This window comes from Choristoneura fumiferana, chromosome 5 (assembly GCF_025370935.1).
Source record: "Choristoneura fumiferana chromosome 5, NRCan_CFum_1, whole genome shotgun sequence".
In the NCBI taxonomy this organism is placed as follows: Eukaryota; Metazoa; Arthropoda; class Insecta; order Lepidoptera; family Tortricidae; genus Choristoneura; species Choristoneura fumiferana.
In genome coordinates, this window is record NC_133476.1 from 6,941,214 (window position 1) to 6,965,279 (window position 24,066).

The following is a 24,066-nucleotide window of genomic DNA, read 5'->3' on the forward strand; positions in this document are numbered from 1 at the left end:
GAATACAACGAACCGCGCAGCTCACGCGGCGGACACGACCCGACCCGCGTACGCTTTCTGTGTGTGTTGCCCTTTAAAATCTATTACCAGAAAAAGAGCGTATCTTCACGGCACTTACGTCCTTTTGTTGAGAAGCGCAGTTTTTCGGCAATAACTCAAAAACGGTATATCCGATCATGTTGAAACCAATTTTCATTGCAAGTATTTATTAAGCGTTACCTTTCCATATTTTTTGCATATTTTTTGGACAAACGGTTTACAAGATAGAGGGGCGGGGACACAATTTTTGCTACTTTGGGAGCGATTATTTCCGAAAATCTTCACTTAATCAAAAGAGTATTGTATTGTATTGTATTGTAAAACTCTTTATTGTACATAAAACACATGAAAATAACATAACACAGGATAGTAAGATGTACAAAGGCGAACTTATCCCTTAAAGGGATCTCTTCCAGTTAACCTTTGAACGATTGACAGGATATCAGACACAAGAGTAGACACTACAAGTACAATGAAAAGGACAATGAAGAGTTTTTGAGAAACCTTATTATCTTTTCAAAAGAGCTGTCGAACTATGTGCCACACGATGATGCGAGTAATTTTTTTTTTTTTTTTTCAATTTCTGTTACGTGTATGGAGTGCCCCCCCTAGAAATATTTATTTTTGTAATTTAACTACAAAACTAAATAGCGGCTTTGACAAGACACCTGTACTCCAAATGTCATTGATATACATCTTGTGGTTTTCGAGTAAAATGCCTGTGACATACGGACGGACAGACAGACAAGACAGACAGACGGACTTGACGAAACTATAAGGGTTCCGTTTTTGCCATTTTGGCTCCGGAACCCTAAAAACCGCCCAAGATAAGGTTCCGTAGCCATTACGAAAAAATAAAGTAATATTTTTTGAAGGATTTCGCATTGTGTAAGGAATTTCCAAGTTTAGGTATATTTTTATACCTTAGGCTGCTATTTACTCTTAAACTACTAATAATTCTCAAGCAACCTTAGCCGTTATAATTTTCCTTGTACATTTGATATACTTACTACCATCCTGAATTTTCAAATTTTTCTATGGTACGTAGCTTAATTTTTTTATTTTTTTTTAGTTTACCACTTTGTCGGCGTGACTGTTATGTGTATATTCATGCCAAATTACAGCTTTCTACTACTAACGGTCTTTGAGCTTAGCCACGGACAGACAGACAGACAGACAGATGGACAGACATGGCGAAACTATAAGGGTTCCTTAGTTGTCTATGAAACCCTAAAAATATGGCTACTATTTAGATGCCCTTATTGTGTTTTGCTCTTGAATTTCCGCATACCTACTGATAACTAAGTAAATAGTGGCTGTAGCTTTTGCTTTCTCTGTGTGTGTACTCATATAGTTTTTATAGGTCCGAAGTTTATGGGACGGCCATTAAACTTTTGGTAACCTGGCAAAGTGATGGATGCAACGTACGTGTAATTACTGTTATTTTTTATATTGTTGGTGATGTCTTTCAGTTCAGTTGCCCTCTATAACATTCGATTTGTTGAAACCTCATCGCCTCTCGACTCGAATCCTCGTAGATAGTCGCATCTCATGATCGTCATCAAAAAATCAAAATCAAAAATCAAAAATGCTTTATTACATTTCACACAATCGTCATATTATAAGCCAACCGACTTCAGAACACTCCACTGTCATGTCATACACGTCGGCTGATCGTGGAGCTGTTCAAAGAGACCCTACTCCTAGATCCTAGATAATGGTATTGTCCTTGTTTGCATATGGTTTATTTTATAATCCATTTCAATCTTAACATTAGTGCTTGGGTATTTACAATCTACCACTGAAACTGCTATGATTGGATTATCCTACCTGTGGGTACCAGAAACCGATCTAACAAAGCGCTTTCGACGTTTCACGTTTCACATCGCTTTGGCCCTCGTACTGTATTCAAGGAACAACAATGGCCGGTGATAATTCGCTGCTTTCGAGTGCTAGTAATTGGGTCCGTTAATGGAACTCACTGGTATTTAATTTGAAAGGCTCTCCATTATCGTGACATCGTTGATTTAGCCTTGACCTACACATGTTCCATTGCTCTCTAACGTGACACATTATTTATATTTTGATATGGCTTGTTATCGATTCATTGTTAGACTGGCATTAATAATTAATTCGTACTTCAATAACGACTGTCTATCATTAATGAACCAAGCGTAAAGCGTGAATCTATAATATAAAAATGAACCGCCAGAACGGGAAAAAAACAACGAGACAGAGCAGGATGGCGCTCTACAACACAATTTTGACACGTTTCTCCCAAACAACGCATTATTTCTCTGGAATTTTAAAGCAATTCGATTCTTTGACCTTGGGAATCGAGAAAAACTTGAGAAAATATGATATTGGGTGTGTACATTTTGTATATTAAACAAAATATAAAATCACAAGTTCGAATTTCGAGCCAAAAACGAGCGATCTATTATCTATGCCAGTGTTGCCATTCAGGGAAAAAGAAATCTATTCATTATCCTACATTGCAGTCTGTAAAGCTCTTTAACCAATTCATTGCCGCGCGCCAGATTACGTACTTTGCTGCGATGCTGACGCTTCTGCAGAACAGACGCCCATCGGCGTCAGCGGCATCCAGGGAAAGCTAAATTAGACGCCCATCGGCGTTTTCGGCACTCCAGTTGCATATTTGTAGATATGCATAAGAAACAGTGTTCGTAAACCTTTTGTGATTTTTTATTATCACTGTTTTTGTACAGAAGTAATATAATGAATAATGTATTTTGTCGGAAAGTTCGTATTTAGGTATCTTGATACGATGAAAAAACATTATTCACTAGATCTATAAGCAGGTGACTGACTATCCTACTAATCCTACTTATTATATTATAATTAAAAATGCGAAAGTTTGTGTGTGTGTGTTTGTGTATGTTTGTTACTCCTTCACGCTAAAATGGCTGGACGGATTTGGATGAAATTTCGTACGTAGATAGCTGGACATCTGGAATAGGCTACTTTTATCCCGATATTCCCACGGGATAGGGATAAAATCTGGAAATAACAACCGCTGGGCTTAGAGTAATGAAATTTGGTATGTAGTTAGCTGGATGTCTGAAATAACACATAGGCTACTTTTATTTTAATATTCCCACGGGATAGTTGTTCTTAATACAACACCTCAGTGATTAAGATTATGATATAAATTTTGGGATTTCCCACGGGAATTTTGTAAAATCCCGGAATTTCAATTGTAACTACCAGATCGAATAGTTTACGCGTGCGAAACCGCGGGTAAACTCTAGTAAACTATAAATCTCATTAAAATAAGCCTACAGATGCCTCTTTAGAAAAGTCGTTTTAGTGAATGATTTATTGACTTAGGACAGCTTTGCAATTTTAGGCGTCCAGTAGACTGATTAAAGGCAGGATATTCGTTTTGCCTGGGTCCCGCGCCGTGCCGCTTTGTATCCGCACTGAAGTAGGTAGACCTTTGTGGGGGACGAGGCCCGTCCGCACAAATTGAATAATGGTAACTTCGCTTGTAGTACGACTAAGTGGGTTCTATTTTGTTGTACGTGCCATCCGTGTCCGGCCATACCAACATTCTTAAAATAGCCTGACTTTTTACGAAGTTATTGTATGTGCTTTCAATAACCCAAATTGCGTGCAACTCACGTGCCGCTTTATGTGTGGGTTGGATAACAATGGATAAAGTATTGATTTCTGGTTTGCAACGCCGTTACAAACTGCTACCAGCGTGCATACGTTACGATATTGTAGTCCAGTTTTTCGAGTACAGTATCAAATTAGGAATGTCCACGACATTCTTAGACACTATTTTATGTTTTAACTTTACTTTTGTCTACTTGCAGGCGCAAAGCGACGATGACGACGTCGGCCCCGACGACGTCAACGTCGCTGTTGAAGAAAGTCCCATGACCGAATTCTTCGGTGAGGTAAGGTTAATAGCTTCATAATGATTTTTACTTAGTTTTAACGTCACTTTTGGTTTAGGAATACTGAAGGGATAAACCGCGTATCCTTATGTAAGAAGCGAAGCGATGTGTGTCATGCATCTAGATATGTATGTCGGCGGCCGATCGTAAATCCGTCAGATCACGAAATTTATAGGCATATCGTGAAATGGCGCCATTTCATGATATGCCTAAAAGTTGGCCAGGCACATCACGATGTGCCAGAGAAACAATACGGCAGATCGATTAGAGCAACGCATACGTCGATATTCCTAGCTCTATACCTACCGGGCACATCGTGATATGTTAAAAAAAAGGAAACATTTAGGTACGACGAGCGAAGCAAGGAGTGGTTAGTATGAATTGTGCGAACCGTAAGTAAGAACCGATATGGCGGCGTTTCATGATATGCCTAGGAATTTCATGATATGCCTGGGAATTTCATGATCGGCGTCATTTCACGATATGCCTAGGAATTTCGTGATTTGGCGGATTTTACGATCGGCCGCCGACATGTATACCTGGGTATTTTTCCACGTAGTCTAGCAAACATTATTCAGATTCAATTTTTGTCGACAGTCAATGTTCGGCAAAGTACTCGTTATATTATTAATTAGGGGAAAATTATTATATCTATCCCTAAGAAATATATTGGTCATCACATTAATCAAATCTGTCTCTAAGTATGAGTCATCAGATTAATGTAAACCTGTATCCTTAATTATAGTTTGATCATCAAAATTCGATCACCAAAATAATAGATCTGTCACCTAATAAATAGATCAGTTTTCGATGCTTCTACCTATTCCACTAAGGCAGGTCTGGTTAGGTACGACGACGAGCGAAGCGAGGAGGAGTGTTAGGTGGAACTGCGACCCTCAGTGCGAGAGCCGAGCGAGCGAAGCGAAAGTGCTGCGGCAGCGGCCGGCGAAGTGCCATAACCGAACATTTTTTGCTAATACTTGTATGATGAATATAAATGTATGTAGTAGGTACTTGGGTCTTGTATGTTCGTATGTATTTAAGTATATATGTATGTATATCCGTTGTTTAGCACCCATAGAACAAGCTTTGCTTAGTTTGGGGCTGGGTCAATTGGTGTAATTTGTGAGAACATATTATTATTATTATCATTTCATTCATTGTAATACATAATATTTCAGTTCAATTATTTGATGATCAATATTATTTTCCAGTGATTATAATTAATTTTTAGGAAGCCATTTCTATATTGTTTGGTGATTCAGTTTTAGTGACACATCTGCTATTTTGGAACCCAATATAATTATTTGATGATCAATATTATTTCCGAGTAATTTTTTAATAATAATATTTAGGTAACCGTTTTAATGTTATTTGATGATTCATTTTAGGTGACAGATCTACTATTTTAGGAACAAAATTATTTATTAGGTCGCCGAAAACGCATTTATTAGGTGATCAATAATATCATACCCATAAATAAGTAATTCTGTGCTAAAATGTTCAATGAATCGAATTAAATGTTACATTTCCAATAAAAATACACAAATAAAAAATTCAAATACATTTGTATATGAGAACGGGAAATGATGTGACATCAAACCATCCGAAAGGTATGATAATTTGTCGCAGAGGGAGCGTATCGAGTATCAGCAATGCCCGTAGACAGGAAATACCGGAACCATTGAGAGCTGGTGCACTCGATACAGTCGGGACACAAAATGTTTCTACGATTAGTACGACATCAGCTACATCATTCCATTTACGCTACACGAGTTTCATAAAAGTTTCAGCTTGTTGCTCGCTGTTTTTTCGCTGTAGGGCTGTTACATACACTGCATCCATATTGTTTGTTGCTCGTACCTAACTAATATCTAATTCAGCCGCATTCGCATACTGAAAACGTGTCATGTCGGTCGATGTTAGAAAAAAAAGGCTCCGTTTCCGACTTGCAATTTCATCTCATTAATTGGGTTACGTACGATTTGATTATGTTAGTTAAATTGTGTTTAATTATGAATTATTATTAGATTATAGATAAGGTATGATAGTAAAAGATACGAGTATCATATTATACTGAGCGGCAAAAAATCTGGCCCTCAAATGTATGCAGAAATAGGCCATTTTGTATGTAAAGTGGGCCAAATTTTTTGCCGCTGAGTATTTAATTTCCTTAAGATTTTAAACACTTTCGTTTTTTTACTCAAACGCGATTTATTGTTTTTATCAATCCGATTTATATAAAGTGTAAACAAACCGATTTTATCAAAATTCTTGTATAAACATCCAGTGGGTCGAATCAATAAGACATTCATCTATAATTCGTGTCTTTTAACTAGACGTATAATCACTATTTTCACCAAAATTCACTTGATTTCAATATTTAATTTTTATTTGAAAAATCTTCGTCAAAATCTGACATTATTTCTTGAATGAAACATGGATATAATCTGTTGAAGCATAGACTAGCGCAGAGATGGTGGAAAATACAGTGAATAGTGAATACAGTGATAAGACGGAGTGCAATGACAATGATGGTGTAAAAAATGCACCAAACACCTCCTAGTATGAATTATGAATGAAATTAAATTCAGGAGCATAGTTACCCAAACGTCGGGTTAAGTAAATACATTGTGTGGTGTCGGGTTAGAATTAGGTTCCATTTCTTCCGTGGATGTCGTAAGAGGCGACAAAGGATAAGTAAGTTAAGGTATACCGTAGGCAACAGGCTAGCAACCTGTCATGTCACTATTGTACCGTTTTTGTATTTGCCATAAGTGGCTCCGAAGCCGTAACGAACGTTTCGTGTGGTCTGCCTACCCCATTTGGGAATACAGGCGTGATGTTCGTATGCGCGTGTGTGTGTGTGTGTGTGTGTGTGTGTGTGTGTGTGTAAATAATAAAATATACAAAAATACTTTGATCTATTACATTAATAAATTAATCGATTTACTAAACAGATTAATTATTTTGCACTAGGTTCTAGGTTTTTACATTACTAAATGTCTATGGTCGGGTAAACGGCATCTTTGTTTACACTTTTCATAAATTGGATTGAAATACAATCTTCTTCTATCTACATTATATAAAAATACAAGTCCTGATTCATCACTGACTCATCAACGCCCAGAACAAACCCTTGAACCTAGAAAGCTGAAATTTTGCACAGAGGTTCCTTTTTTATGACATGTACACGAGATAAGAAAGGATTTTTGTAAATTCATCCCCTAAGGGGGTGAAAAGGGGGAGGGCGGTAGTATGTAAAATTGTTATTTCTAAAGTTGTGACAGTGAAATTTTGGGAAAACATTAAAAAAATAAAAGAATGCGTTACATTTTTTGCCATTTTTGAAAATTCTACCCTTAAAGGGTATATGGGAAAAATGTTATTAGGAATTGAGAAGAAAACTTTTATATTAGGGTTAGTTTTATAAAAGTTAATGAACATTGAATTGAAGAGAAATAAAAGAACACGTTTTAATTAACTCATGGCTCATATTTCACATTTTTTGATAATTCTACCCCTAAAGACAGACACCCACTCAGGAGACCCACTTGCTCGTTTGCCATCTAGTCGAATAAAAAAAAAAGAGTTCAAAAGGGGGATGGAAATTTACATGAGAAAAAACGGTGTTTCTGAAACTATGATTCAGAATTTTTAATAAATGGCTTTTGAACAGAATAAACAGAACATGTAACTCACCATTTAAAAAAAAATCCAACTCTAATGGGTAAAAGGGAGGTGGGAAATTGTCTAGCGAAAATATAAAACGTAGAAAAAGTTTCTTCAAATAAAATAAAAGAACATCCATATTTAGTAATATTATTAATGCAAAAGTAACTCTGTCTGTCTGTCTGTTACGCTTTCACGCCTAAACCGCTGAACCGATTTTAATAAAATTCGGCACAGAGATAGACTAGACCTTGGGAAAGAACATACGCTATCTTTTATCGCGAAAAAAGGCTTAAAAGAGTTGAAATAGGGGATGAAAGTTTATATGGTGGAAGTTCGTCATTGTCGAAGATAAAACCATAAAACTTGGCATTTAGGCACTTAATAAGAAACAAATATTTTTTAAGGTTTTTTGAAAATTCGTCCTGTGAGGGGATGAAATTTTGGATGAAAACTTATATGGAAGATCGTCATTATCGAAGATAAATCGATGGTTCTTTATGAAACTCGGCATTTTGGCACTTAACAAGAAATAAATTGGAAGGTCGTCATTATCGAAGATAAATCGATCTTTTTGTTTAGTTATTTGATAAGGATTTAAAAAAACCGGTCAAATGCGAGTCGTTTTTTATGAATATCCAGTGTTAGCAGAGCCCCTCTAATTAGAAAAATGTCCGCATTGTGGGGTCATTTTAGATGGCTTATTGACAAGGACAGTCAGACATGAAAAATTATGATTTACAGATTTTTCTTATTGATCGTGCTATAAGAGCTACCTTCATACAAAATTTCAAGTTTCTAGAACAGCCGGAAGTACCCTATAACTTATTCAGCTATTATAGCTTTTGATTTTTTCACAGCTTCCGAAACTGTACACATGAGTTTAAGGTTTTAATTTCAACTCGATACTTCCGCGCGTTTCGAGATAAAGGGTCTTCACAGACAGACGGACGGACGGACAGCAAAGATCCTATAAGGTTTCCATTTTTAGGGTTCCGGAGCCAAAATGGCAAAAACGGAACCTTTATAGTTTCGCCATGTCTGTCTGTCTGTCTGTCCATCCGTCCGCGGCTTTGCTCAGGGATGCTAGAAAGCTATAATTTTGCACAGATATATATGTAAACTATGCCGACAAAATGGTACAATAAAAAACAAAAGAAATTTTTTTTAGGCTACCTCCCATAGACGTAAAGTGGGGGTGTTTTTTTTTCTCATCCAACCCTGTAGTGTGGGGTATCGTTGGATAGGTCTTTTAAAACCATTACGGGTTTGCAAAGACGATTATTCGATTCATTGCTTTTTTGGCGAAATATTCAACTTTAAAGTGTAAATTTTCATTGAAATCGAGCGTCCCCCTCCTCTAAAATCTAAACCGGTGGGTGGAAAATTAAAAAAAAAAATCAGGATGTTAGTAAGTATATCAAACTTTTAAGGAAAACTATAACGGCTACGTTTGCTTGAGAATTATTAATAGTTTTACTCTTAAATAGCAGCTAGGTGGAAAAATTTGAAAAAAATCAGGATGGTAGTAAGTATATCAAACTTTCAAGGAAAACTATAACGGCTAAGTTTGCTTGAGAATTATTACCTAAACTTGGAAGATTCCGTATAAAATACGAAATCCTTAGAAAAATATTACTTAATTTTTTGTAATGGCTACGGAACCCTATTTTGGGCGTGTCTGACACGCTTTTGGCCGGTTTTTTATTCCTTTTGAGGTACGAAACCCTAAAAATTATTTATTCTGGCACTTTCGAAATTTCGACCTACTTGAAAATATGGGGATGACCAAGCAAATTTATTATATTAAATATATTTAGCGGAAATATGTGTAGGTATGATAGCAAAAACGCCGTCCTCATATAATACTACGCTCCTTAAGTATATTTAGCAGAAACATGTGTAGGTATGATAGTAAAAACGCCGTCTTCAGGTATATTTAGCGGATAGTATGATAGTAAAAACGCCGTCTTCATATAATACTACGCTCCTTAAGTATATTTAGCGGAAACATGTGTAGGTATGATAGCAAAAACGCCGTCTTCATATAATACTACGCTCCTTAAGTATATTTAGCGGAAACATGTGTAGGTATGATAGCAAAAACGCCGTCTTCATATAATACTACGCTCCTTAAATATATTTAGCGGAAACATGTGTAGGTATGATAGTAAAAACGCCGTCTTCATATAATACCACGCTCCTTAAGTATATTTAGCGGAAACATGTGTAGGTATGATAGCAAAAACGCCGTCTTCATATAATACTAAGTATATTTAGCGGAAACATGTGTAGGTATGATAGCAAAAACGCCGTCTTCATATAATACTACGCTCCTTAAGTATATTTAGCGGAAACATGTGTAGGTATGATAGTAAAAACGCTCCTTAAGTATATTTAGCGGAAACATGTGTAGGTATTGTGACGTCTCGTCACAGGGTTAGTTAATGGTAGAAATTAAACACCTTTTGGGGTTTAGCTCATTGCCGCAAGTACGGTCCGCTCCGGTTGCCTGACAAAGCACAACTGCCCCAGAACTCTCAATAGCACCCGCGCTACCCGCACTTCCGGCGATGTGTCTATTTATTTTATAGTAATGTAAGGTAATACGCCACAGGTATGATAGTAAAAACGCCGTCTTCATATAATACTACGCTCCTAACTTGCACTAAAGGACGTAAGGTGCCAAGAGTTTCATTATGAAGATTAATATTTTTGTGTTAGGGTAGAATTAATACACGTCGTATCGCTAAAGTGACTACCCGCAAAATATTTGTTTTACCAAAAAATGGAAAAACAAAAAAATTGTTTAGTAAAATATGTTATTTTCAGTAAACCGCAGAAGTTTCTATATGTAGGTATTATTTGCAGAATAGGTATCCTAAAAAACAAAAAAGTTAAATAGGTACTTTCCAAAATTACTATTCCACGCGGACGAAGTCGCGGGCAAAAGATAGTATACTTATAAACGCATAAATACGTTCTCCTTTTTGGTTCCCACACATTACTCTACGCCAAAGAAAATGATATCCTTGTTTTAAATTTCCAATTTTGTTTGACAGAGTAAACGTCTCTTTTCATAAATCGGAGGGATGGTGTGTCTGAATGGGAGACATAATAAATGAGCAAAATGGGTGGGCTTGTAAGCCGAGTGACGGTGGCGCGCCAGATTCTATTCTGTTGCGAGTGCGACAGGCAAACAATACGTATGCCCCCCAATTAGTGCTTATATGGATCATGCTAAGCATGCATGCTCTTGCAATCTACAATCATTTAATGAATTATTACCGATTTTTATTTCGAGGAAGGAAAAGTTTTGTTTGTGTATGGTACAAATGGTACAATGCATTCCATAAAAGTATAGATTGATATTTGTTATTTCTACCATAAAACGATCAAAGTTTTCCTTGCGAAAAATTTGTATCTGTCGTAACTCAGACTAAAACAAACTTTCCCTGTCCCTGAGATGGTACTTTATGATTGTTCGTTATAACTTCGTGGGTGCGTTGGGAAACAAAATTAAAATTCAATGTTACTAATCATTCAAGTATTTATATTGACTTTTGAGATTGAAATAGATACCGCTTTGATTAGAGAAAATTCCGAATTTTTCCGAATCCGTGGATGGTTTTGTAACCAACGAGTCAATGTCATTATAGAAATGTTTAAGAAATTCACGAGTTAGCCTTGTTATACACCTGCGTAATTAAAGAATAAAAATGACAACCTTTGAAATTCGTCGAATACAATATTCTAAGGCATAATTCATTTGTCTCGAGGAGGTTACCGATTTTCATGTAGATAATTGGTTGTGTTCATATAACGTACCCATATATATCTCAACATACATTTTCATGATTTTAAAGTGTAAAAGATATTTCATTTCACATAAAAATATAAAATATGACATGTAGAAGATATTAAAATCTTGTGGCAATGCTACGAGTACGTTATTAGACTTATTAGCATGCAAATATGACTGATCCTATTCATCCCCGGTAGCATGTTATAATCCAACCTTGGCGCAATTCTGTCCCCTGTAAGTCGACCTGTCTTACCTCGAGACAGGCCTTCGTTGCTATATCGTTCTCTTAATCTAAAGGACGCTTCTTGTTAGACCGTATTTTCATGCAAAATCTAAGCAATACCCGTTTCGATACGTGGTATAAAACAACAACTGTTTGCTTGCTGGCTTCTAAATTTCTTGATGGATGTTGAATCTTGTTTTATACTAGGTATCCATTGACGTACAATGTAGATATCTCTAAGATAATTCAGTGACAAATGTTTACAAGTTACAGTCTGAGCTGAAACTATATTAAAAGTAGGTAAACCTTGTTTTGTTTGTTGCTATTTAAACGTAACCTTATCTCTAACAATGCACGCTATAAATCCATAATACGAAGTACATAATGTCGTTAACACAGTCGTGACTCGTGACGTTATTATGAATCGGTTTGACTCACAACGCGACAGGCGGTTACAGTGATGTCAGAGCTATTCCTTTAACTTGATGGATGACCTACGAGATGAGAATAGCGCTAGTATTGCAGACACTCGTCTCGTCGATGTAATTCCGTATGTACGGCCGGCAGTCCCTCTAACCCCAAACACTCTACGGCGGTTCTTTTCGTGCTAGGAATACGCGAACTTCATGCCTTTTCATTTAATCCAGAACACTACACTTTGTGTGATAAAAATTCACGCTGTGCTGGGTATTCATCATAATCGTGCTGTTCATTTACATGTTATTATGTGAGATGTGCTAACGTACTCTGTCGCTACGATAGTGGAATGTAAATTCGATGATTCTGAGGTTATCTGGTTACAAGCAGTGCAGATAGTGTGTCTCGCTCACCGAACATTCGGTTTCGCTTTCGGTCTCGGCGAGTTTTGACGTTCCGATTTAGTTTCGGTATTGGCGAGTCGGACTCGCGCATCGAGGGTTCCGTACAAATATTCTTATTATTATGATATAACTAAAAAAATATGCTTTTCCTTTATCTGTGCTATAAGAGGTTGCTTCGTACCAAATTTCATGATTCTGAGTTCCCGGGAAGTAAAGAAAAAAAAAAGAAAGAAAAAAACATTTATTGCCCATAAAAATAAATACATATACCCTACCCCCTACCCCTGTACCCTGTAGGTGTTGATTCCCTTGTGAGTGTCGAAAATTTGCAGCATAAACGGCTGTATCTTTTGATTGCGTTGGCTTATTCACAGCTCTAAGGGACAGTAGACCTGAGTATTTGATATGAATTTCAGCTTGATACCTCCACGGAAAAAGACAGACAGACAGATGTGATCCTATAAGGGTTCCGTTTCTTTTGAGGTCCCTAAAAAGTGCCTGTATTCACTCTAGCTTTTGCCCGCGGCAATTCGGTTATCGCGCGCTGTTCCCTCGGGAACTGTGCATTTTTTCGGGATAAAAAGTAGCCATGTCACTCTGGCCCATAAACTATCTCTATGCCAAAAATCACGTCGATCCGTCGCTCCGTTTCGACGTGTAAGACGGACAAACATACACACTTTCGCATTTATTATATTAGTATGGATGGATAGTCATCGAATAATATTAGGTTTGGTTGCAAAAATCTACAGTCGGACTCTGAAGTGCTAAGCCAATAGTTTAATTACATCTCTGCTCTGCTATAATTCGCTCGATTCGAAGCCATCGCCGTACAATGCGAGGCTGTGCTTGTTCTACGTGACCCATATTACAACAATACGTTTGCTGAGTCGGCCTGTTTATTTATCGACCAAGTGCATTAAACTCGAAATCGATTCCCACGCGTTGAAACAACGTTTACTTTAACCGTTACGTAATTTGATTTTGCGCGAAAATTGGCGTGACCTAATACGTTTCAAATTATTCCATGCCGTGTTCAGATTTTTGAACAGATTCTCAGTATATTTATCTTATCTTATCTTATCTTAGTTTAATATAATTATTGATATATTTCAATACAAGAATTTAAGAAAAAAATAACCATATAAAACTTAACTATAAACTAATTACCCAACTTAAAAACTTCATACCTACTAAATTAAATCTAAATTGTAGTTTATTTAGTTGTGAAAGTGATTAGTTTTGGATAATCAATCACTAATCCTCTCCTCTCCTCTTTAGAGAGAAGGCCACAGTGTAGAAAATTACAACTAATATAATTATTTGTGTAATGGAACAAAATGTTATTTAAAATAACAAGATCTCTTCCACGGGTAAGCTCTATAATCGGATATATCTATTAATAAAGGAAAATTACTTTAGTAGTGTTTCTGTGATCTGTAGATCTCGCGAGTTAAGAAGTAGGTATATAATATTTTTTACATTTTCAACCTATTTTACATTTTAATAAATTTACTAAAACTCAATCGACTGTAGAGAACAGCCTGTAGAGCACATAGGTACGAAAGCATTTTTGCCTAAGCTGACACGGAGGTACACTTAGCGCTCGCATGATCTAATACAAATACTAGCTCGTAGTGAAGCACGGAGTAAATACGCGACTTAGTCGTCGTAGTGAAGCAAAAGTATCAACAATATAGGAATCGTAACCCTAACCGCGCCCTCAACAATCCTCTGACGCCCCTGATCAAACCCACGACGACTGACAAATTTATCACGAATGTACACAAACGAAGACTTATGGTTTATTTATTTAAAACACGACGTTTATAAAACAGGAAAATTTATGGAACAACCCGCATGATTTTAAAATAACGAGGGGCAGAATTAAAATTTGCGTTCCGGTCAATTTCAGCGCTCTGGAATATTCACAGTAATTGGCCAGGAAGACCGTAGCTCAGACAATGAAATGGGAATTTGAATTCCCAGAAGTAAAGACCTACGCTTCTAAGTAAATTAGTTTAATTAGCTATATTGAGCGCGCGTTTATCCAAGTAGATATTGCCCATTTCCACAATATTTCGAATTGTCCGTAATCACACTTTTCACTTCGATTAGATAGAATGACAAGTAAATAAATTAACATATATATAACAAAAAAAATATTTCACACAAATGTACATAGACTGGTCCAATGTCATCTAAATAAATGTTTACCCTCCCAAGTTTTTCTTCTTATCCGTTCACTTTTTGCTGCGAAAGAAATACTTTCAAATTGGACGCGAACCCGGTTTTGTCCTAAGTATTTCGACTTACGAAGAAACCCTCCCAATTCTGTGCTGAATGTTAAATTATATCTGCAACAAGTAGTGATTTCAAAACAAACACGAATCTAATGATGCTGCATGGTATGGCGAGCTTCAGCACTTGTAACAATAGCAGCGAGATATCAAGCGGTTGCCGGCCGATAGTGGTTATCGCGGTAATATGATTAATTGGTGACTCACATTTACGACCACACTGCTTTTTATCGACCGGAATGTACCGGGAGAGACAATAGATGAGGAAAGTTTGAAGTGCGAAAGATAAGGAAAAAGAAAATGTTTGGCAGATACAAGTGTTGCCACATAAGAAAGTCCGGAGAAATTGCGTTCGGGCTGTTGCGTATGTCTTTATTACTTTGGAAGGCAGAACAAAATAAGATGGTAATGATGATACGTGTATACAATTGAAAACATGTCTTTTTTCGCTGAATTGATAGCACACTAAGCAATGAACTCGAGACAATGTTGCTCTTACTTAAGAGAAAATGTAGAACCATCTTTTTGTAATGGAATTTGCTGAACTGCCAACACAAAACTCCACGCCCCTCAACTTACGTTTCACGGACTCGAATCTGTTTGTTTGACAAATTGGCAAAGTAAATTATCAATTTAAATCAGTCTGTACCTACTGTGAATTGATGAATTTAGCCAATTCGGCGAATTTATTGAAGTTGACTTTTTATTTTGGTTTGTGTGATTTGTATAAAGCTACTAATAAAGCATAGAATAATAATAACTTTATAAAATATATATTAAATTTGCTTTACAAATAATTATTACATTTAAAATAATAAACTTCTTTTTATGAAAAAAAAGGTCATCCAATCAAATTTAAATGTGTGGAAAAAGTAGCTACTTTAAATTGAATCCTTGATATCTTGAAGTAATACTGAAAATCTTCATAAATGTACTCTTTTAATACCGTCTCGTTCTGAACCTTTCAGCTCCATCTCATGAAGAATAATGCTTTCTTTGATGTGTAGTACTTAACTATATGCTACACCGGGCATAATATTTTCCTGTTTTACGAAATACCTTACTGAAAGTATTTTTAGGTATTCTAGAAATTTTGGAATTTTGTTTTCGTGTAACTCATCCCCCGTAGCTCCTAAGGCTGGACCGATGCCAGGGAAGCGTTTAACCGAGTCTAATGTATAAATTAACACCCGGAAGTCTCGATTCAAGAACCATCAGTTGACTTTTAGAATGATTATGATATTATGATGATTATTGATATTTATGATTGAGTTATTTACAGAATATAAAAGCTATATGGAAAGTTATAATTGTTGAGTGTTTGATAAATTGGAAAGCTAATTAAAAGCAAAAAACAGTCTAATCTATGTGGTGCGATATATAACTCGAATAATTCATAATGTTATTATTAGGTATAAGTCGTATGTAAACTTACAAAATTTCAAAGTGCTAATATAGGGTGTTAACTGAAAATTTGTTCCAGGCTGTTGAGCGGGCTGTCAGCCAGGATTTGTGCGCTATCTAGTTTTCAAGTTGAACATTCAGAATAAAAATTTAAAGCTGAAACTGAAAGTGCAAGCTAGTAAAAATGGAATGATTTATTACTTTTCTATTTGAACTTGATAAATATTTAGATACTAGATAGATATACTGAGCGGCAAAAAATCTGGCCCTCAAATGTATGCAGGAATAGGTAATTTTATATGTCGAGTGGGCCACATTTTATGCCGTTGAGTATAGATTTTTATAGACAGATAGATAAACAGATTTTGTGAAACTTTCCGTATTCATTCTGAAACCAAGAATTACCTTGCCACTCCGCAACCACAAGTTAACAAGTTCATGCCTCGGTTTGACTCAAATGTCCTATTATACGTCCCACCCATTGCTGGGCCAGGCCTCTTCTCCGAAATAGAGCGCTTGGGCAGTAGTTTTAGGAACTTTACAGTCAAATATGTTGGAAGTTTCGTCACTATGTTTTCATTCGTTGGAAAAAAAAACATGTTATTTTGCACATAAACTCACAGGAAACGAGCCTGGATTCGAACCCACGATCCTCTGATTTTAGAGGCTATGTCATACATACATAACTGCACTGAATTCAATTCATTGTGTGTACTCATCATTTATGTAGGTTCTGCTGGTCTTATTCTGACTGTACCGACAACCTGGGAGGGCTACTACGTTATTCGAAAATCGCAGTACGTGTCATACTGTCCCTCTCATTCTCATCTATCTAATACCTTTAAACGAGCAATTCTTGTTTACCTATATATAATTAGAATCTCGGCAACGGCTCCAACGATTTCGATGAAATTTGGTATGTAGGGGTTTTCGGGGATGAAAAATCGATCTAGCTTGGTCTTATCTCTGGGGAAACGCTTGTGTTCGAGTTTTAGCCCGACCAAAGCTCGGTCGCCCAGGTACTATTAAATAATATAAGCGTCAGCGGGATGGCAATATACTTTGTTCGAATTTTGCACTTCGTAGTATAGGGCCTGATTGAAAGAAACTACCGCAGCGAACATCCAAAGCCTGCATCGGAAAAGCTTTGAGCTTGATGAGTAATTAACTACAGCTACACTCTACAGCAGATACCTTAGTTTGTTCTTGTAGTGAAATGTTATTTTCACTCTAGCTATAGCTGCAACGATTTCTATCAAGAGATTTTAGAAATTACCTATTTTACTGCGTAATGTGTTGTTAACGATTTTTTACTGACAAACTAAGTGTGTTAAACATGCAAATGCACTGACTGTAAAACATTTCGTTGTGACACGAATATGTTTCATTAACTCGTCACCCCCATGCTAAAGTCGCGAATCTGCTAATAAGCAAAAAATAATATTTTGAACTCAATGATCATCATCTTGGGTTCAAAATCTATTTTTTCCTAAATAGCAGATTCGCAACTTTAGTATGGGGGTGACGAAGTACTGGTACTTATACTTTCCAATTTTTCGAACTTCACCATCCATCCTTTAGAATTAATAATAAAATTTATTAATATTTAATTTACTTATGTTTGTAAAAGTAATACCATTCTTAACCTAACTGTACGCTAAATAGGAATAGGATAGGTGGGGACCTGCAGAAAACTTCATCTGTTGCAACTTCGTCTGCGTCCCTCGGGAACATGCACGTTCCCGTGATAAAAAGTAGCCTATGTTAATTTGAAACAGTATATAGCTTCCTTTTAATGAAAGAATTTTAAAATTGGCTTAATATTTATAGAGATTACCTCCTACTCCTACATAAAAACGAACAATGTTCACCTCTTTATCTGTTTAATATAGAATAACTTCGATCAACAATACGCACGTGTTGATCGCAGTAGAATAATGATGAACATCAATAGCAAGAGCACTAATCCTACTAATATTATAAGCGCGAATGTTTGTATAAACATGTATGTGTATGTATGGATGTTTGTTACTCTTTCACGCAAAACTACTGAATGGATTTTGTTAGAATGGTATAGGTAATAACTGAACATCAGGAATAACAAAGCAACTTTTTATCCCGATATTCCCACGGGATCGGAATAAAATCTCGAAATCTCAATCGCTGTGTTTAGAATTATGAAATTTGGCTCAGTTGTTTTTTGTGCAACGTTAATGAAGACCACGATGTAATTTTTGGGATTTTTGCATACGAAGTCGCGGGCAACAGCTAGTCTGTATAAAGTCATTGATATATCACGATCTTAGCTTGTGCGTTCTTGCCTACATCTGTACTTTCACTTTTTTTTATGCTATCGAATAATTGTTTACAGGTGGAGGAGATACGAGAGATGATAGACAAGATTCAAGCAAACGTCGAGGAGGTCAAGAAGAAGCACAGCGCCATCCTATCAGCACCGCAATCAGATGAAAGTACGTAATTTTGGTTACTATGTTGTTTTGAATCTGTTATGTTTATTGTAACATTACGCAGACTCGTTTCAAATGTTGCCCATTTGGGGCCTACCATGTTAGATAATTATTCGAAAACGAGCGGCGCTCCGTACTCTACGCAGAATTGCGCGCGGAGAAATTGTAAAATGTTGGTCATAACATAACTATAGTCTTAGGCTTAATTTTTTTTTCATTATCAGTAGCACATATTGATATCAAAATCTTGGAGTTTGTTGTGTAATCGAATTACTAATAAAAACAAATGATAACTATTAGAATAATAGAAATGGTACATCATTTCTTCCGGCTTTCCATCTAATTTGGAACGTAACAGACGTGACTTCTGATAGTTGCAATAGATGGCAAGTAATTACGATTTTCGACTGGTTGGTTTTATTCCCCAATGGTCTTTTTGATATGACAACTCTGGTGTGTAAAGCCACAGGAGGAGCGAGTTTGAATGCCGTTCAGCGATCTGAAAATTATTTTCGTTTTTTTTTACATTTTTTATTAATCTTTCTTAGCTTGATCTAAATGTGATAGTTACGAAGAAAACGGCGCTAGCGCCTTTTGTTTTATTTTTATCAAGTTTTTTTTATTGTACCTAGTTACAATTCATAAATACATTTTAAACTCCTGGTTATGGGTTTTCTATCAATAGACATCCACACTGCGACGTAGGTGGGGCTAAGTTGTTTCAACGGAATTGATTGAATGTCGAACTTGGTGGCATTTACTGTGAAGCAGGGGCGTTTTTCTATCTGGCTCTGTGGGAAGTCGTGGGAGATTGCGGGATCATTCCATTCCAAACCCCCTTGGCATCCCTCGCCTAGCGATGGTAATGGCTTTTTCTGGGAATAGAACAATTTTCTAGCTATTATTTCGCCCATTAAAACTCACCGCCAGGCCATCTTACTAGAACTTCTTTGAATTATTGAATTTTGAATTTGTATGGTAAGTATCGAGTGAATCAAATCTTAATAAATAAATATTATGGGACACTTGACACCAATTGACCTAGTCCCAAACTAAGCAAAGCTTGTACTATGTATACTAGGCAACGGATAAACATACTTATACTTATAGATAAACACACACCTACTTAAATACAATGTAAACATCCAAGACCCGAGAGCAAATATTCGTATTATTCATACAAATATCTGCCCCGGCCGGGAATAGAACCCGGGGGACCTCAAGCCTCGTAGTCAGGTTCTCTAACCACTTGGCCATCCGGTCGCCATTTATTGGCTACACTGGTCGGTTTTCTGCCTTATCAACCAACATGATATCGTGCTATTACTATTATTACTTCCGGTTAATGTGCATGGCTACTAATAATGTTAAATTGTTTTAGAATCCACTTCTTGTAAAATCAACGTCTCATAAGTTTTATGACATGTAATTGATATCGTGAAACTTACTAATATATCATGCGCGGCATGACGTTGTTAGAGTAACTACTAAAATTATGTATGCAAATGTCCAGACTATTAAAATACAAGTGCGGTTCATATATTTGACGACGGATGGCCGAGTGGTTAGAGAACCTGACTATGAAGCTTGAGGTCCCTGGTTCGATTGCCGGCTGGGGCAGATAATTTGTATGAATAATACGAATGTTTGTTCTCGGGTCTTGGCTGTTTAATATGTATGCATTTATCTATAAAGTATGTTAATCCGTTGCCTAGTATCCATAGTACAAGCTTTGCTTAGTTTGGAACTAGGTCAATTGGTGTCAAGTGTATTATTTATTTAAGGTCAAAGGAGTCACACTGCTTAATAAAGATTTAAGCACGAGCGAGACTAGATATTGGAGAAGTGTTGTGTAGGCGAGACGTGGACGAAGGGAGGCGTTGGCGGCGGAGGCTGCGGCTAGTCGGCTACACCAGCATTGACTTTATGACGCACCCGGTGACTCAACCACATGCCGATTACCGAAGCAAACTAAATAAACGCCATTCATAGTTACCGTTGACGCCCCGATACGACCTAGCACATGATTGCTGATTAGACATCGCTCGAGCTGATTCACGTGCCAATTTACACTATAGTTGTGTAAAAATCGCCTGTTTTTATTGGTTGTAATAAACCCGGCGAAATATAACGCCGTTATATTCGTACCCGTTTTATAACTAATGAGTGAAGGTTTTGTCGGAGCTGATTTTGACGCGAGATTAGCCCGAATTAACGAGAGCCCCGCGGCGATGAGGACATTGTGCCCCCACTCTCCCATTTACTCCCTTTCGTCTCCTTGTTAAGTTACGCGTTACCGCGTACCTTCGCGTTTTCACGTATAAAGTGTGAGTTAGTGATATAATTTTAACTTTCGCTCATAAATTTGACGCCTCCCTGGTCACAGGGAAGTTAAAAAGTTTGTCTGCCATCAAAGAAGATAACGTCATACGACTTATTCTGTTAATATAGATGAGATATACATATATGTTATGTTTATGTCAAGATTATGATCCTGTCATTGTGAAAGATTGACAAGGTGCGAGATGTTGATCTCTGAACGACCGACACACCACACTCGCGACGGCCGCGGACCCTCGGCAGAAATGTCACGATCACCAATTGACCCGACCTAAATTGCGTCGAATAAGCCATCGTTGCCTGTCGTTATATCGAACAGGCTGACGATAACTTTTTTTACGCTTATAATAAGGGGCCATTTAACGCCCTTGAAGTTTACTAATGAATGGACGCTGATCGCGTGCTGTCGTTAGGTTATGAAAGTGTATCTCAAAATAAATATACTGAAGCTGATACTCGAGAGCGAATATTAAATGTCCATTATTCTATTAATAGTACAATCAGATTCCTATGTAGGCGGCAGGCGCGCCGCGTGGATATTTATTTTCTATTCATAAATTAATAGGGTACTGAATCTCTTAAAGACGCCTTTTGAAAGACACTTTAGATTCTTGATATAGCACAATCACAGCTTTTGTCATTGAAATGAGCCGTGTAATGGTTCGAAGCAGAGCTAATTTCGTATTTTGCTTTACAAATGATGTTTGTTTTCATTTGACCCTTATTGTTCGAGTACAATGATTAATTTCTGTTATCTACGCGGCGTTGACTGCATTAGTAATGTTTTTAGGGCTAGTGTGGGAAACTAGAGTTCGTCAACTGTTTCATTTCAAACATTTTACTACTGAAATAACGATTCAATTCCGTAGATGGCCATCTCTAAACGTCTGGGCACATACTTACTTTTGAAGTCTCTACCTGCTGTACTATGTAGCGGGAAAATGGCGGTTCTAATGTTCCGCCAGGGACCGCGTCCTGAAACAACAATGTTGCTTCTCGGGGAGAGCCCTTTCTATACTTGACATTTTGTAAGCTTTGTTAATCCATCCTTAATATGATAAATAGTAACTTTCAAAACTGTTATCATATGTAGATTCTTCCCAAATTAGATATGAATGAAACGCTTCATTATTATGTATTATATATACATTTATTTCACCATATACAAATCCACATTAACGCCCGGCTAAATAAAATGCACGACGTGTTACGGCGTCAGCTGAAAAGCTTTCCATGTTCGTAACAAATTTTCCTGGTGTGTTATTTTAAGTAACAGGCTTTTACATTGCTGCCTTATTATTTATAAGACTTGGATAGGGTGAGCTAATGATACTGAAAGGGGTAATTAACTTGATTGAAGACCGAAACTAAGGCAATTGTGGTCTGTTCCCACCAGTCTACTGGTTTGGAGCGATGGCTACGCTAATTGCGAATACGCGCATTTTCGACTAAGTGTAGCGTGAAGACGATTAGTACGAGTAACAGATGTCGTCTGCGTAATGTCGTTGAATTACAGTTGATACTTATGTAAATTACCTACCGGCTAATCTAGTCATCTTTCTTGAGTTTCTACAATAAACAAGTCGTATAGTGCATGTTCTTTTACAGTACTATACCACACTCGCAAGGTTATTCTATTTGTATTTCTTATCGTTTTCTTCGAGTTCGCATGCGAGATTTAATATGTCAAATTACCTATGCTCTAACCACATAAACATACAACATACTTCCTAAAAGAAAATAGGAGTTTCCCTAAAAAAACTATGTTTTATTTTCGTTTTACCGATAAAACTGAAGAGTAACCCTTGTTTAGGGTTCCGGAGCCAAAATGGCAAAAACGGAATCCTTATAGTTTCGCCATGTCTGTCTGTCTGTCCGTCCATCCGCGGCTTTGCTCAGGGACTATCAATGCCAGAAAGCTGTAATTTTGCACGGATATATATGTAAACTATGCCGACAAAATAGTACAATAAAAAATTCTAAAATATTTTATTTTAGGGTACCTCCCATACACGTAAAGTGGGGGTGATTTTTTTTCTCATCCAACCCTATAGTGTGGGGTATCGTTGGTCTTTTAAAACCATTAGGGGTTTGCTAAGACGATTTTTCGATTCAGTGATTTGTTTGCGAAATATTCAACTTTAAAGTGCAAATTTTCATGAAAATCGAGCGTCTCCTCCCCTCTAAAATCTAAACTGGTGGGTGGAAAAATTTGAAAAAATTCAGGATGGTAGTAAGTATATCAAACTTTTTTTTTATTCGACTGGAAGGCAAACGAGCAAATCGGTCTCCTGGTGGTAAGTAAGAGATCACCACCGCCCATAAATATCTGCAACACCAACACTTTCAAGGAAAACTGTAACGGCTAAGCTTGCTTGAGAATTATTAGTAGTTTAAGAGTAAATAGCAGCCTAAGGTATAAAATATACCTAAACTTGAAAGATTCTGTATAAAATACGAAATCCTTAGAAAAATATTACTTAATTTTTTCGTAATGGCTACGGAACCCTATTTTGGGCGTGTCCAACACGCTCTTGGCCGGTTTTTATAGTGTGGTGTAATTTTTTGCTAAATCATACTTTTCTTCTTAAATAAACTTGAAAACTTATATTAAAATCTAAGTAAATAGAAAGAACAAACAAAGCCATATGACTATTTCTCAAAAAGTTGATAAAAGGTGATAAAAAGTCAGATAATCTTTGTTGTTGGATCCAATAGCAAGTTTCGATATAGTTACAAAATTACGATTTTTTCATCACAAGATTTCGTGACGTTATTCTGACGTCAAGTTTTTTTTTTTACTTTACGTTGTTCTTCAAATGCTTATTTAAACATGCATCTTCTCCATAAAACACGATTATAAAAAAAAACACCGAGCAAGGCTCTGTTATTCAGACACTAAATAAATTGTAAAATAAAATATAGTACAGTAACTAAAATTTGAATCATTGGATAAAATAAAAAAAAATGTAATTTCCTTTTTATTTCCTTACAATAAGGTACTTTCACATTTGATTAATTTAAAAGATACATTTTTGTAGATCAATGCACGTGACTGTACACACGTG

At 36.6% G+C, this 24,066-nt stretch overlaps 1 protein-coding gene across 6 annotated transcripts in view; it reads left to right on the forward strand.

Moving 5' to 3' along the window:
• Positions 1-24,066, forward strand: part of LOC141428009 (syntaxin-1A-like) — a 90,599-nt gene that overhangs the window by 38,253 nt on the left and 28,280 nt on the right. For all 6 annotated transcript variants that reach the window (XM_074087670.1, XM_074087668.1, XM_074087669.1 and 3 more), the window contains exons 2-3: positions 3,882-3,965; positions 18,562-18,661. In XM_074087670.1, the coding sequence (XP_073943771.1) occupies positions 3,882-3,965; positions 18,562-18,661 (184 nt within the window). The remainder of the gene's footprint in view (positions 1-3,881; positions 3,966-18,561; positions 18,662-24,066) is intronic.